The 17,072-nt window shown below is 35.4% G+C and overlaps 1 protein-coding gene across 1 annotated transcript; it reads right to left on the bottom strand.

Moving 5' to 3' along the window:
- Positions 1–12,337: 12,337 nt before the first annotated feature.
- Positions 12,338–14,521, bottom strand: LOC139518544 (homeobox protein ceh-30-like). Its single transcript, XM_071310038.1, has 3 exons — positions 14,071–14,521; positions 13,225–13,388; positions 12,338–12,800 (listed from the first exon to the last, which is right to left on the bottom strand). The coding sequence occupies exons 1-3, from the start codon at positions 14,390–14,392 to the stop codon at positions 12,468–12,470; spliced, it is 819 nt and encodes a 272-aa protein (XP_071166139.1). The 5' UTR covers positions 14,393–14,521; the 3' UTR covers positions 12,338–12,467.
- Positions 14,522–17,072: the final 2,551 nt, after the last annotated feature.

Raw genomic sequence — 17,072 nt, 5'->3', positions numbered from 1 at the left:
TCTAATATTTAACAGACATTTAGTCAATAGGTAGATACAAACGTGACTAAAAGGACTTTGGGTACACTTCCTGTCTTCTATGTTTACGGAGCGCCCAAAGTGCCAGTTGGATATTCAAAATATATAGCGAAAACCTACCCGAGACCGCTTAAATGAGGTTGAGACCCCCCTGGTCTTTCAATGTCCATAAAATTCAACCAAATCATTGACTCTGTATATATAAAGATTGTGTTAGATTGATTTTCCAGAAAAAACGTCATCTTCAATATCTACGGAGGGCTAAGATTGTCACTTTTCAGTCAAAAAATGTCCAAATTTTAGGACAAAGTGCACAGGGTGATGGTGAGAGCCCCCTGATCTCTCAATCTTTCTAATATTTAATAGACATTTAGTCAATAGGTAGATACAAACGTGACTAAAAGGACTTTGGGTACACTTCCTGTCTTCTATGTTTACGGAGCGCCCAAAGTGCCAGTTGGATATTCAAAATATATAGTGAAAAGATACCTGAGACCGCTTAAATGAGGTTGAGACCCCCCTGGTCTTTCAATGTCTATAAAATTTAATCAATTCATAGACTCTGTATATATGAAGGTTTTATTAGAAGTATTTCCCAGAATATTGTCATATTAGATATATATGGAGGGCTTATATTGTCACTTTTCAGCTAAAAATTATCAGAATTTTAGGACAAAGGGCACAGGGCAATGGTGATAGCCCTCTTATCTCTCAATCTGGGTATTACTAAGCAGACATTTAGTTAATAGGTAGGCAGAAATTATAACCTTATGTTCGAAGGGGGCAACTATCCCCACTTGGGGTTGTGAGAGATTAAACCAGCAGCTGACCACCGTCTTGACAAAGATATAGACCGATTGAGCTCGGCAAATTGTGAGCTATGGGATGAAAAAACCAGGCGCACAGGGTATGATTACCACGAATTTTATATATTTTGATATGGACGATAGGATCGAAAGATCAAAAGCTGGGTCTAAAAACCATTTAATCGTGGATATTGGTTTTGGGTGAAGCAAATTGATTTTATTTTGGATTGTTATAAAGATAAAGACATCGATCCAATAGCTATTAATAGCTGGAATTAGTTGTTGAAAACGTCAAAGCCCTGAGTGGTATTGCCAAATGAACCACCGCCGATGGTACTCCCGGATGAGGAAGGATCAGTTGGATCAGTTGATCGGAACGAAGTCCAACATTTTAGCGTTGTCCCAACCCTATACTAGGAAGGATATTATCACCCAAGCCAAACAGCATGAGTTGATAGAGGTTAGCAGGATGTCGAAAGATCGACTACTGGAGAAGTTACAGGAACAGATCAGAGAAGATAGGAAATAATTGGGGATAAAATTGAGGTACATCCACTGAAGAAAGCCTTTAAAGATGTATTTACTACCTGAAAGATGACCACTATTATTGACATGGATGTGCCGACCTTCCTTGAGGTCTCTCAGATGTCAAGGGTGGAACTTATAGACGATTGGGCATTGAAAGGATAACAAGTCAATGTGATGCTGCACTGTGAAGATTAACCCAACAGGTAAGATGGATGATGAGAACGTGGGATACTTTCACTCGGGAAACCAGATTTTCCCCTCAACCACGGACTTGCTTGAAACCCTTGAGAAGATGGATGAAACGATCGGAGAGAAGATTGCACAGTGGACCTCTGAAAAAAGTGACTGGACATCGAAAGCAATTGTAAAATTTTAAGTCAATATTACCAACGACCGCTGGGTAGGTCACAGTACATTGATTAGCCGGCGTGGATCAAATCCAAGAAGGCTGTAATCAATGTAAAAAATAACGACGAGGAGTGTTTCAAGTGGGCCATACTTTCGGCCTTGCAGGTAGACCCAAAACAAACGGACAGGGTTACACAGAGCTCAATCTGGTAAGCCTTTAGGATATTAATTAATTTGAGAAGGCCAATTCCACCCTGGCGGTTAATGTATTTACAATAGATGATAGTAAAGTATACCCGCTGCACATTTCAAACGTTAGTGAACAGCGGGAGAGAAAACTCAACTTACTGCTGATCGAAGGCTACATGTGCTTGAACCACGTTTATAGCAAGGAAGTTCTGAAAACCAACAAAGAGTGTTTCGTCAACCACAAGGCAATTAGAAGTTTAGTGTCGTATTATGGCCATGGTGAATTTTTTAAATATGAAAGTTTTTGTACAATGAAATAGATTCTTAGATAATTGAAGAATAATATAGCCTCCTTAGTGGGGTTATATGAACATTTAGATTGTTTTTAGCATGTTTTATATGGTATTTATCTGTTCGACAGTCCGTTTTTTTCTATCCGTACCACCCATAGGTCCATAAATTATTGTAGTGTTTATTAAAAAAAAATTATCGCTCGACCTTTTCAATTCAATTTATGGAAAAACGAGCAAAAATGCATGTGTGTTTTTTTAACCTTTCGATAGATATATGCCTACAGCCTCAGGAAAGGTAATGGTGAAAAAGAAATCAGAATCTTTCGAGCCCGAAGTTTTTAAGACCTTGTCGACTATGCAGAGATCCTGAACAGTTCCGGTGCCATGTATCAAGTCAATTAACCCTCTCGAGAACCCTAAGGCGATAAAGATCTAAAAGTGGACGAAGATTGTGTCTCACAACTAAAGCAAGATAAGCATTGTAGCGGACTTCAAACAGTGTTTCTACCCTCCGCCTTTGACCAGCTCCTCTATCGCTTGGACCTGTGCAACACTGCATACCGTGCTGGAAACAATGGTGTGCGCAACGCGATTATGGCGATCCTCGATGCCATAAAGAAAGGTGAACACATCAGCATCAAGGAATATAAGCAACTCCATCGTAATATCCTCAATTAAGAAAGGTTTTGCTCGAAAGTATGCATACGGTGGTAGAAGTTTTTTTGACACTATCGCCAGTATCGCTGGTCGCATGTTCACCTCCTCTGCTGCCAAGACATTGAAAAGCAGGCCTATGAGCACTGCCACCAATGCAGCCATGATAGGAGTGGTAGGTGGTAGTCGTCAACCATGTCGTTGACAAAGTGACCCGCACTCGAAAACCCATTGACCAACGCAGCAAGCCCAATCAACAGCTTAGTGTTAAACGCAGAAAGCCCAACAACCAAACCCAGTTAAACAATCTCATATCTGGTCGTGGCATCGGTAACTTCGTCCAATGCTATAAATAAATACATAATGTCTGACATCCTTACAATCACAGAAGGGTTGACCTTCGATGAAAGTCTTCAAAAATATTAATACTAGGTTCACGAAGTCGAACCATAAGCTGTCGCCCAACTTACCAGCTCTGGAGCGTACCTCCTGCAGACGAAAACAAGATGCAACTGTACAAAACCATCCAGAAAAAATCCACGATCCTCTGTGGATTTCGCATGAGACAGTGTGATTTCATAGCCGTTCCCTAAGCCTCACAGTTTAACTGCCGCCTAGCTGCCAATAGTGGTCGCGAAAAGACAAGATATATTATCGTTGCCTTTCAAACCGACAGAGATAGTGACAAAACCCATAATGCTTCCGTGTTCAATCGCTGTCGATTGCAAAATATCCATGTCACCCTCAAAGCTGAACGCTACTCAGCCGTCGACTTTAATGCCGGATTTTTTTTCACAAAACAAGGTTGCCATAGAGTTCGAGGAGGATGTAGATTTCAGAAAGAAATTCTACAACATTGACACCCTCCTCAGTAACGGTGGTGTCAACCCCTCTGATTTCATTGACATATACTAGTAGCCGCTGTTTGTCATCGATGTAAGTCATCAGTCCAAGCGGACATCCAGATTCGGTCGGAATTCGAACGTTATGTTCCCGCCAACACCGAAGCATTTGCACTTCCAATCTCCGTAGGAGTCATAGGCCTCCAGTTCGAATCGGTCGGTCAGTAGTTGAACGTCGTGTTTTAATAAATAAATGGACACCACACTGTTGCAGCAAATCGTCCACAACACAGACCAAAAACAAGGGTTTTCCATCCTTGTCTCTGGAAACGACAGTCGCATTTTTACTCGGTTCAACCCCCTCCCCCAACTACAATTTAAGGAATCGAACACCACATTGGGGTTTAAGAGACAGCTGGCTCAATATCTTTAATTGTTTTTCCATAGGCGGTAATGGTAACGTTTCTTTCTGTAGCTCAGTCCATATCGTAAACTTGGATATGTATGATAGCTCGTTTCGAAGCTGTGACATTTTCACATATGTGGTTAAATTTTCGGGGTAGGAAAATTTAATACTTTGAACACATTCAATAGCTCCATAGTTTTTACACATTTATTCTATGTTCCTCTACTTTCCTAATCACCACAAATAATTAAGTTCAGTCATTTGTTAAAGATAGAAACATGTCCAATATCACTACACAGAGATTTTTTCTTTACACGTGACTTTTGAGTTCCTCATTTCAAGGCGCATTAGGGATGTTGTCCCAGCTGTACACATTTGATCGGGCAACTAATGTTACAAAGAGGGTGAATACATTGTTAGCATCAGAAGCATCAACAGCATCCTGGTGAACAGTGGCATCATCAATAACAGCTACATACACGGCACCCAACAGTCCACTATCTGAAGCTCCCCCCCCCCCGCAATCGATCCCGGGGTAAAGATCATTCAAACCCCCATAAAATATGGTGTACTTACCCGTGATCTTGAGAACCATCAATCGCATCCTCCACAATCTCCGCAGAGAACATCTCACCATCCGCTTCCATCTTCGCGAGGCATGAATAAATAGTCTATCGAAATACGGTTTGAACTTTATAAAAGGTCAATCTAAATATTACAGAGAGCAGACAAAAAAGGTTTCCCGGTCACCATTCGTTAATTATCCCACACAAACCTGCAAGGTGAACACAAGATGTTGCTCACCCCGCGACAGATTAAAAAGATCACCAAACTCCTATAAAATGGTTCTAGTGGAAAAAAGCACTAACCAATTGAAGAAAAACAATCAAAAAGAAAGTGGATTCCTATCCATGTTAGCGGAAAGGGCAATGCGAGTCCTTCCTATGTTGGCGAAGACAATTCATGTCAGCATGAGGTGTTGAAGCCCATAGTTGTCTGTGTGAAATAGCGATCAACAATGCATTTGGACCTGGATTTTACATCAAAAGGGGTAGTTGTGTGAGCTGTGTGAAGGTGCGTGATAAAGGTCTGTATATTTTCCTTTCAACCTATAGATCGGTTTGTATTTGAAACTAGGTCATCGATTATATTAGGCCTAGGGTTCTGGTCTGATCTGATCTACAGCAAACAGTCCGTTCACCCTCATTTAAGTGGTCTCAGGTAGCTTTTCACTATATATTTTGAATATCCAACTGGCACTTTAGGCGCTCCGTTAACAAAAAAGACTGGAAGTCTACCCAAATTGCATTTAGTCACGTGTGTATCTACCTATTGACTAAATGTCTGCATAATATTAGAAAGATTGAGAAATTAGGGGGCTCTCACCATTGCCCTGTGACCTTTGTCCTAAAACTTTGATAATTTTTAGCTGAAAAGTGACAATACAAGCCCTCCATAGATATCGAATATGACATTATTCTGGGCAATCCTTCTGATACAACCTTTATATGTACAGAGTTTATGATTTACTTAAATTTTGTGGACATTGAAAGACCAGGGGGGTCTCACCCTCATTTAAGCGGTCTCAGGTAGCTTTTCACTAAATATTTTGAATATCCAACTGGCACTTTGGGCGCTCCGTAAACATAAAAGACAGGAAGTCTATCCAAATTCCTTTTAGTCAAGTGTGTATCTACCTATTGACTAAATGTTTGCATAATATTAGAAAGATTGAGCAATTAGGGGGCTCTCACCATTGCCCTGTGCCCTTTGTCCTAAAATTTTGATAATTTTTAGCTGAAAAGTGACAATACAAGCCCTCCATAGATATCAAATATGACATTATTCTGGGCAATCCTTCTGACACAACCTTTATATATACAGAGTCTATGATTTACCTCAATTTTGTGGACATTGAAAGACCAGGGGGGTCTCGCCCTCATTTAAGCGGTCTCAGGTAGCTTTTCACTATATATTTTGAATATCCAACTGGCATTTTGGGCGCGCCGTAAACAAATAGACAGGAAGTCTACCCAAATTCCTTTTAGTCACGTGTGTATATACCTATTGACGAAATTTCTGCATAATATTAGAAAGATTGAGCAATTAGGGGGCTCTCACCATTGCCCTGTGCCCTTTGTCCTAAAATTTTGATAATTTTTAGCTGAAAAGTGACAATACAAGCCCTCCATAGATATCGAATATGACATTATTCTGGGCAATTCTTCTGATACAACCTTTATATATACAGAGTCTATGATTTACTTAAATTTTGTGGACATTGAAAGACCCAGGGGGTCTCACCCTCATTTAAGCGGTCTCAGGTAGCTTTTCACTAAATATTTTGAATATCCAACTGGCACTTTGGGCGCTCCGTAAACATAAAAGACAGGAAGTGTACCCAAATTCCTTTTAGTCACGTGTGTATCTACCTATTTACTAAATGTCTGCATACTATTAGAAAGATTAAGCAATTAGGGGGCTCTCACCATTGCCCTGTGCCCTTTGTCCTAATATTTTGATAATTTTTAGCTGAAAAATGACAATACAAGCCCTCCATAGATATCGAATATGACATTATTCAGGGCAATCCTTCAGATACAACCTTTATATATATAGAGTTTATGATTTACTTAAATGTTGTGGACATTGAAAGACCAGGGGGTCTCGCCCTCATTTAAGCGGTCTCAGGTAGCTTTTCACTATATATTTTGAATATCCAACTGGCACTTTGGGCGCTCCGTAAACAAAAAAGACAGGAAATCTTCCCAAATTCCTTTTAGTCACGTATGTATCTACCTATTGACTACATGTCTGCATAATATTAGAAAGATTGAGAAATTAGGGGGCTCTCACCATTGCCCTGTGCCCTTTGTCCTTACATTTTGATAATTTTTAGCTGAAAAATGACAATACAAGCCCTCCATAGATATCGAATATGACATTATTCTGGGCAATCCTTCTGATACAACTTTTATATATACAGAGTCTATGATTTACTTAAATTTTGTGGACATTGAAAGACCAGGGTGGTGTCGCCCTCATTTAAGCGGTCTTAGGTAGCTTTTCACTATATATTTTGAATATCCAACTGGCACTTTGGGCGCTCCGTAAACATAAAAGACAGTAAGTCTACCCAAATTTCTTTTAGTCACGTGTGTATCTACCTATTGACTAAATGTCTGCATAATATTAGAAAGATTGAGCAATTAGTGGGCTCTCACCATTGCCCTGTGCCCTTTGTCCTAAAGTGTTGATAATTTTTAGCTGAAAAGTGACAATACAAGCCCTCCATAGATATCGAATATGACATTATTCTGGGCAATCCTTCTGATACAACCTTTATATATACAGAGTCCATGATTTACTAAAATTTGGTGGACATTGAATGACCAGGGGGTCTCACCCTCATTTAAGCGGTCTCAGGTAGCTTTTCACTATATATTTCTAATATGGGCTTTCCATAAACATTTCTATTTATAATCCTAATTGTTTTCTAGAGTAATCGGTTTTTGTTTTTGTTTTTAAGAAAAATCCTGTATAAAAGTACTGTACCTCTTTGATTTTTTTTTATTGACAACAATCTATATTACATTTAGACAAATATGCAAATTAGAAAAGGGTTTATATTCGAGAACAACGAGAATTTGCGACAGCTTGAAGAGGTCATGAAACTATTTCCTACGTATCTTATCAGTTCTTTTAACTATAAAAATCATGCTTTTAATGCTATTAAGAATTATCCTTTTTTATTTTCAACTTAATTTTGAATATCCAACCGACTGCTAGCAGTCGGTTGGATATTGAATATCGAATATCGAATAACGAACCGGCTGCTAACTTCACACACATCTTCTAGCAACGGTAACAGTCAATCTAAATGTTCCTCCCTACTAAGTTAACTTCTTCATTGTGAGCGGTTTAATTGGATACAATTAAAAGTACAGTAGAAATCGGTAGAGCGTCTTTATCGTAAATTTTCTCCTGCCTTACCCTGATACAATCCTTTACTTATATCAATACATATTATTGTTCCGTGCTTTATATAGTCCTCCAGGGTTGCTAATTTCACCAATAAACCGATCACATCACACAGTACGTCCTTGTTTAGAAACACAGGTGCCCGAATTAAATTATATTAAAATTGATACGTCAGTCATCGTCGCTCAATTTAACTTTATGACACATTTAATCAGTTTTAAAACTTAATATTATTTTACAACTGTTTTTAAAAATCCATTTTGAACAATCTATATTTGAGATTTATTGACTTTTTCATTTAAATTAAACTCAAAATATCACGCTGCATGACAATTATAAAGGCAAATTAATGATTTTAAATAGCAAACAGTGAACGTGTTGTCACAGAAGAGAGGCGAAAGATCCCAAAGGGATATTCACAGTCCAGTCTCAAATTGTTTATATTAACCTCATCAAATATTGATTAAGAAAGTTTGCTGGCCGTAATTTTGGTTATATTTATGTATTTTCCGAATTTTTTTGACCCTGTAATCAATACTACTGCTAAAATATCTGTTGTTTTCTCATAAAAAAAATCTTCCTCTTTCATACTGCAATATTATATTCATTGCAACACCGAAGCAACATTTACGTCACAGCAAAATCAATTTACAGACTCCAACACATGAAATTAAATGCAGTCTGAACATTATTCAAATACAGGCATTATAAAAGTAAACATTGTTTCTATGAAGAGACAAGTTGTTCCAACTTCATTGCAGCTCCGAGTGAGCACATGTCGTCGGGGACAAATCACTTTCAATTATACCTTCGAATCGATTGATCATAGTGATGTAGATTGACCCTTATTTCAAGTGCAGCTAAAGAAATCAAGGGCCAAAATACTGCTTGGGAGGTGAATTCTTAAAGCAAGAATGTTCAGGTCAAAAGATGATTTTGATTGTTTTCTTAGTGTTCAGTGGCAAATATTTCATTCATATATATTGATAGAACCAAGGATTTGAATACTATACAAATCCTTGCTAGAACAAATCAACAATGCATAGACAAGGAGGGGGTTCTTTATCTTACAGATAATGTATCACACTCCCTACAGGATTGTTTGGATTTAGTGTCACAATTAACATAAGCGTTTGTATAAGTAAAATTGAGAATGGAAATGGGGAATGTGTCAAAGAGACAACAACCCGACCAAATAAAAAACAACAGCAGAGGGTCACCAACAGGTCTTCAATGTAGCGAGAAATTCCCGCACCCGGAGGATCCTTCAGCTGGCCCCTAAACAAATATATATTAGTCCAGTGATAATGAACGCCATACTAATTTCCAAATTGTACACAATAAACTAAAATTAAAATAATTAGACTAACAAAGGCCAGAGGCTCCTGACTTGGGACAGGCGCAAAAATGCGGCGGGGTTAAACATGTTTGTGAGATCTCAACCCTCCCCCTATACCTCTAACCAATGTAGAAAAGTAAACGCATAACAATACGCACATTAAAATTCAGTTCAAGAGAAGTCCGAGTCTGGTGTCAGAAGATGTAACCAAAGAAAATAAACAAAATGACAATAATACATAAATAACAACCGAATACTAGCAGTTAACTGACATGCCAGCTCCAGACTTCAATTAAACTGACTGAAAGATTGTGATTTCATCATATGAATATCAGGCACAATCCTTCCCGTTAGGGGTTTAGTATCATACCATCATAACATATATGAGAAGAACATAACCCGTGTCATGCCAACAACTGTTTTTAGAATAAATGTGTTTAGTTCCGATGCAAAGACCTTATCAGTGACTCAATATTAACGCCAAAATATGCAATCTTTAATGACTTGACAACAGTATCGTAATTATATCCCTTCTTAATAAGTCTATTCAAAGGTTTTGTAAGTTTCTGAGGTGAATACTGACACCTTTGTGCTTTATAAAGAATATTTCCATAAAAAATTGGATGTGAAATACCTGAACGTATTAGAAGTCTGCATGTTGAGCTATATTTACGAATGATGTCTTTATACCGATGATAAAATTTAGTAAATGTTTTGACTAGTTTGTGATATCGAAAACCCTGGTGTAATAATTTTTCAGTAATACATAAATTTCTCTCGTTAAAATCTAAAACATTGTTACATACACGACCGAATCGTACAAGTTGAGATATATAAACACCGTAAGATGGTGACAAGGGAACGTCACCATCTAAAAACGGATAATTAACGATAGGAAATGAAAAATCATCCCTTTTATCATAAATTTCAATATTCAGCTTTCCATTAGTGATATAGATATCAAGATCGAGAAAAGAGCAGTGGTCATTGTTAGTATTAGCTTTATTTAAAGTAAGTTCAACAGGATAAATTTCATTAATATACATACTGAAGTCGTCATTATTGAGAGCCAAAATATCATCCAAATATCTAAAAGTATTATTAAATTTGTTTATCAGATGTTGTTTCGATGGGTCTTTGCTTATTTTTGTCATAAATTGTAACTCATAACAATACAAAAACATATAGTCCTGAAAATATAATGTACCCTACTGTATGGCCGGCGGACGTCAAATGCAATAAGTCGAAGAATATTTACGACACACATAATTCAGCAATACGAACTATTGAAAAAACACCAATTTTGAGCAGATGCGTCGGTTGAAGGCATGTATTATTCAACTAGTGGATTCCATCGTTTCGCTCACAGTAGTATTTGAATAAGAACTAGTTTACTTTACAGGTATGAATTGTTCGGTGATGCCATAAATTTTGGAAAGAAGACAGGCTTGAGGCAACCATTCTTTTCTTCAAGCCTCTGTGTAATTTATTCAATTGTATATAGTCTGCATCATACTGGAATAAAAGAATGACTCTGTGTTGGTAAGAATAGTACAGATTTTCCTTTAAGGATGCTCAGTTTTATTGCTCACTTTCTGTTAAATAACACATTCACCAAAAGTATAAGTTAACCATACATTTAGTCGTTATGTATTAGCATCGAAGTGATCACAGTTAAACAGAATTGTTGTTTGGTATGTATTTATAAAGATGTTTTCCTTGGTAATGTTTTCATAATATGATACAGTGAAACTAATTCTACCAACCAGTTTCGAGTTTATATAAATTGTTGAGAACACTAATTCAAACGATAGAGTAGTCAAATGTTTAGAACTATCATAATGTACGAAATACAAATTGTACATTTCTTTTTCCTTTTTTCCTAGTTTAAAAGTTGGTGACGCAGTTACCTAATTGCCAATAACACGATAATAAATTTTGTATGTTTCTGTTATATATCTGGGTCAAAATTCTAATTTGGCATATACTTATTTTTGTACTATAAAAAATATATCCCTAGATATGGCTACAAACCCATGAGTATTATCTGTATTTGTTCTCGTACTATTGTGCTTTTTTTGCATGGTTGTATGCCGTGACTCAGTTATTATTTATCCCGCAATCGAATTTTTGACTTTTGGCATCCATGGTGCATTTGGGTTCTGATGTGCGATTCGGACGCAGGAGGATTTTACAGTGGTGTTTCCATTGTATTTGTGTTTAACTTGATTTGAACTTTACCTAGAAAGTGTATATCATATATTATATGTAACTACAAAAATTACTTTCGCGGCGTATTTGTCAATGTACAATCAGCTACACAAACATTGTTTGTTGGCGTCTATGTCTATTTACTGTCATTAGCGTTTTTGTTGGCGTCTTTTTTTTTTTATTAGTTTGAACGTTTTTATATTCTTATTACTTAAGTTATGTGTGTTGCATGTCTGAGTTGTCTGTTTACAAGGTTTCGGATGTTGGTTCTCAATTCATGTCGCATTGGCTTATTGTGTCAGTATAACGAATTTACATTTGTATATGCAACTGACAATTAATTAAGCTCATTGCAATAGATTTTTACGACGTTTTCTTATGTCTTACTGTTGTTCTATTGTCTCAGGTTAGGGAAAGGGTATCAAACGCTCTAAAACATGTTTCACAACTCTAAATTATATGTTAGTCCGTTGTTTTGTTGTTAAAGGCCGCCATCTAATTGCTTACTTTTACTTCAATTGAACTCTCTTTTGTCTCATTGCTCATCATCCCTGTTATTATAAATGTACAAACTTGAAACAAAAGAGACACAAAATCTGTGTTAAAATCCCAATTTGGCACGTATAAATAAAAATGTTTCACTACAAAATGAACCCCATTCGAAAACAGACGTACAATGTGGAAAACCTAATATAACATAACAAGAAAAAAAGATGAATATACACTATTTATATACCATTTATTTATTTTACCATGACATTAAATACAATAACAATATTCAAATTACAATATTTGGCACTTTGGAAACATTAACGAAGATAGCACTATAGTTCACATAATATACAGACAAAATCAAAACGAATGATGCCCAAGTAGTGGAGAACTTCTGTCGAATTTAGTACTGTATGGAGAGTTGTAGTATCCTGGAACAATGGCAGACGGTGATTTACGCGCTGAGAAAGTTGACATCGGATGTTGCGACATCATGTGTGGTGCTCCTATAAAACCTGGAAGTTGTAACATATTTGTTCCGCTGATGTTGTGTGGAGGAGGACATGGCATTCCCATAGCAACAAGTTGAGCAATGTCGACGCCACCTGTTGGTAACAAAAATGATCTTGACTGGTCGTCATCTCTTTGTTGTCGCTTTTCCTTCATTCTTCTGTTTTGAAACCAGGTTTTTACCTAGAAAAGAAAACAATAATAATTATTATGTACAACAATATCATTAAATATAAAAATTATCATAAAGGCATTATTTTCAATCTCAATTCGATCTTAATTGACAGCTTAATTTAATTGCTACAAACAATACTAATTCTAATTGTTTTGTCTAATTGTTTTGTATCATTTTGTTCGTCTAGACAGTGGTACTTGTATTTCAATAAAATATGCAAGTGGAGGCATATACCGACTTCATAAATCTTAGTTAATAATTCATTAGATATTTATATACATGTATCGATTACACATCTTACTATGAAATAGTAAAAAATAAGATCAGATACTTTATTAAATTAAGCATATGAATTAGGCTATTGTCCGATCTATTTATGAATAACATTTGCGTATCAAATGAAATATTCCCGAAGCTACAATGTATACTTACTTGTTGATCAGAAAGCATAAGCTTTTCTGCAAGAACACTGCGCTCGTTGGCTGGAAGGTACTTCTGTGTATGGTATCTCTTTTCCAAATCACAAATTTGTTCTGTTGTGAAGGCTGTACGGGCTTTCTTTCTCCTTCCAGATGTGTCAGAGCCATCTTCAGAATCTACAAAAAAGCAACACCATTAAGATAAAGATATTTTTTTCTCTTGATCTAAACAATTTTAGTTGAGTTTACTGAGTGGCAGTTTGCAGTAAATAAATAATTATGCATTTGTTTTATTGGTTTGCAGTTAGTAACATATGCAATTTAAAATTCTTTTCAACTACATAACTAATTTCGAAGATTATTATGCAATTTTTGCGTAACAAGTCTATTTAAATCTAAATCAAACAATTTCACTTATTTTCTCCTTGTATAGCTCAATTATATCAAACTTAGCACGTGAGAATTTCAATTGTAAAATATATACTACATAATTCGCATGTAAAATAATGTCAAATATTCATATTTGAGGAAAATATCATGTTCATATTAGACTATGATCATTTAACTCCCCATTTTATAATTAAGTATATGTCCTTTTCTAGCTATGGTTCTTATGCGCTTTATCAATGTTTCAAATTGATTTAAAAATAATTATGTTATTCCCAAAAAATACATAGACATTTTCTTTATATTGTTGTATAATAAGTAAACTCGCATTTTTGCCGGCAATTTCAAATGTTTAAAATTCCATGTGCAGACGACTGCTTTGACGCATGCACGTACGAACAATAGCAGTGTACTTTTAAAAAATGAATTCTAAAGTGATTTTTTTTTACAATGGAAATGCTGTGATACATACCAGAAATGAATGCACCAAATGATTCAGAACTCTCTTCACTAGTTGATTTAGATCTGCTTGAAGTGGTACTCTCTGTGTCCGAGACTTCAGAATGGTTCCGTTTTCTTTTGGAATTCGTCTTTGGTGTGCTCATGGATGGAATAACAGTTGCTTGCAGCTTGACTGGAGTGTAGTTATCCAGAAGCTGAAGTCGTGGTGCAAATCCAATTGGCGGCAAGTTTGGAAATGTTAACGGTACTTCTGGAAAACTCTCTTCTCTACTGCTTTTCGCCAGATTCTCAATGGTAAACGCCATTCTCTGTGGTTTCTGATTTACCAACATTTTTGTTTGAATTTTCTGTCTCTTAGTGTGAAGCTTTTCCAAGAACAATTTTGAATGTGAGTGATTTATGCCAAATCGGGTATATATACCAGGGGTAATTAATCTGATCACTTTTATAAACACCGTTTAGGTGAATTTGACACATATGTATTTTCTATTAGTCCCTAATGAGAGGGGTGTTAATCTTTCTATTGTTCACCCTGCGAGGACAAGTTGGCTGTCATCAGTCACCCGTAACATGTTGTTTTTGCTAAATACCATGCTATTCATTAATTATAGAAACTGCATAATAATTATTTACAATTATAGGAATGTTTTCTCAGTTGGGATTAAGTTTGACTGATAATACCAAGCTATCATCTGTTCCCCCAAGCCTTCACACAATAGTATATTAGTAATTTTATTGTACACATTTTCGTATCACATGTTAAAATTTAATCAGAATTATCAAATTTATTGGATTATCTGCAAAATTTTATGTTTGATGTTTTTGTAGTAGATTCTAATCGCATTTTGTCTACAATGTATTTTTAAATTGATTAAATTGATGAAAAGATTCAAATTAAAGTTTATTGAAAAGAAACATTGATTTTTTAAAAAGATTTAGTAAATTAAATAATTTCTCTATTGTATATCAATTTTCAAATTACACCCAAATAGTTTAGTTCCACCCTTTGTTAGGTAATAAGTATAATGAGTATATTGTTCTTGCAGTCTTCATAATAGTGTACTGCACTAAAAAACATTGATACTGAACACCCATTTTTTTCAAATTTTATTTCATAATATTACATAGTGAACCGTTATCTAAGGAAAGACACCATGCCACAAGTTGATCAATCGGAAGAAATTCGCCCCCATCAGAAGCTAATCATTAATCAAGTTCATATAGAACAGAAAGTACAAAAACAAATTCTGACAAGGACAATTTTCACAATCTCTATCAACCCTACACGGAGTGATTTAAACCCTGTTATAATGGCTTATAAAATTATAGCAAAAAAGGTTATGTAGTTTTTTTCATTTGAATTGTGTAGCATTTTTTTTTTATATCCGGACCATTTACAGAAGACTATGCGTTGTGGGTTTTGCTCATTATTGAAGGCCGTACGGTGACATATAGTTGTTAATTTCTATGTCATTTAGTCTTTTTTGGGAGCTCAGTTGTCATATTGGCAATCATACCACATCTTCAGTATTATTTTTATTCCTTGTAATGTTTTAGTTTTTAGAAGATTCTGGTAGCTGGTGTTGCCTATCTTGCACTTTTGATGGTTCCTGTTAACCTTTTTTTCGATTGTGATAATATGGAGAATTTTAACATTGTATCTTTATAAATTTTAAACATGCACGGTTCATCCAGACGATCGCTAGAGTAATCTGGACGTATAAAACAGTTGAACGTCTCTAAATACGAGCAATATTTTAAAGTCAATAGAAAAAAGTTTTCATGCATTTTATAGAAAATATAAGATAGAATAGCGTGAAATTAAAACGCAAATTCATTTTATAGGAACTTTATACAAAAAACATATAATATGCTGCCGATGGTGAATGGAGAGAGAGAAAATAAATACATTCATCATTTGAAATGATCCAGAATTAAAACTTATTTTGTGTGTGAGAGAGGGGTGTCATCATGAAAAAAAATAAGTTTGCAGTAATTTAAAATAGTTGTATACATATTGATTGCAATTAAATTTCAGACATAAAATTGCAATTAACCATATGATATATTAATCTAGGTGTGAAAGCCATAATATATGCGTATATTAATTATGTATTACAATTAAAACAATGGATATATGCTGAGGATTCCTCGAGGTAAGATATGCCACAGTTTATTATTGGTCAATTAATTAGCATTCCTGCCATAGAGTATCATTACTGTCTGGGAATTATGGGTAATTCTGCAACCTGTGAGGTATAATCTTAAACACTAACAACATATTTATAAAACGTATGCAGGTATTCATCGTAGTGTAAAACTTGACCATGACATCAATACTAGACTCTTATCGCGCAAGTATAATAAAAATATGTATAAAATTAAGCAAGAAAAAAAACCCAAGAAAATTACAAAATTATAAAAAATATTTATGTTTAGAAAGTGTAAAACGATAGATGAAGCAAGAGCAACTGAAGTTTAAAAAAAGGGAAAACTGCATGGTAACAATATTATTTTGAATCCCGATGATTTTCGGTTCTTTTTTTTATATTACGATACTAGTAAGATTAACAGAGTTATGGGAATAATATAACGGAGTAAGGATTCTAAACATCCTCCTTGGACGCACAATCAGTTTCCATTGGTGAAGTGCATGATTAAGACCAGGCCAAACAGACAAACTATCTGTATAAAAAGCTCAAAAGTAAAATTTAACTATACACGTGTCAATAACTAGTATGTATGGAATACAGGAAATAATGTTCGTGTTTAAACTGGTCAACCCTTCAATACTTATGCTTAAATACCCGTATTTTTTTCTTCAAAATTACTTACTATGTTAAGTTTAATCTCATCATAGAAGAATACCCATCAAATAGGATTAATGAGTGTGCTACTATTTTAGCAGATAAAGATAAACCTAAGTTGGATTACACTTAGCTCTATTTTGTTGTTATAGTTGATCAAATAAGATTGTAATTTTAAAGACAAGGTGCTAACTTGTATATCGAG

Source organism: Mytilus edulis, chromosome 4, assembly GCF_963676685.1.
Source record: "Mytilus edulis chromosome 4, xbMytEdul2.2, whole genome shotgun sequence".
Classification (NCBI taxonomy): domain Eukaryota; kingdom Metazoa; phylum Mollusca; class Bivalvia; order Mytilida; family Mytilidae; genus Mytilus; species Mytilus edulis.
This window is presented reverse-complemented; position numbering and strand designations above follow the sequence as displayed.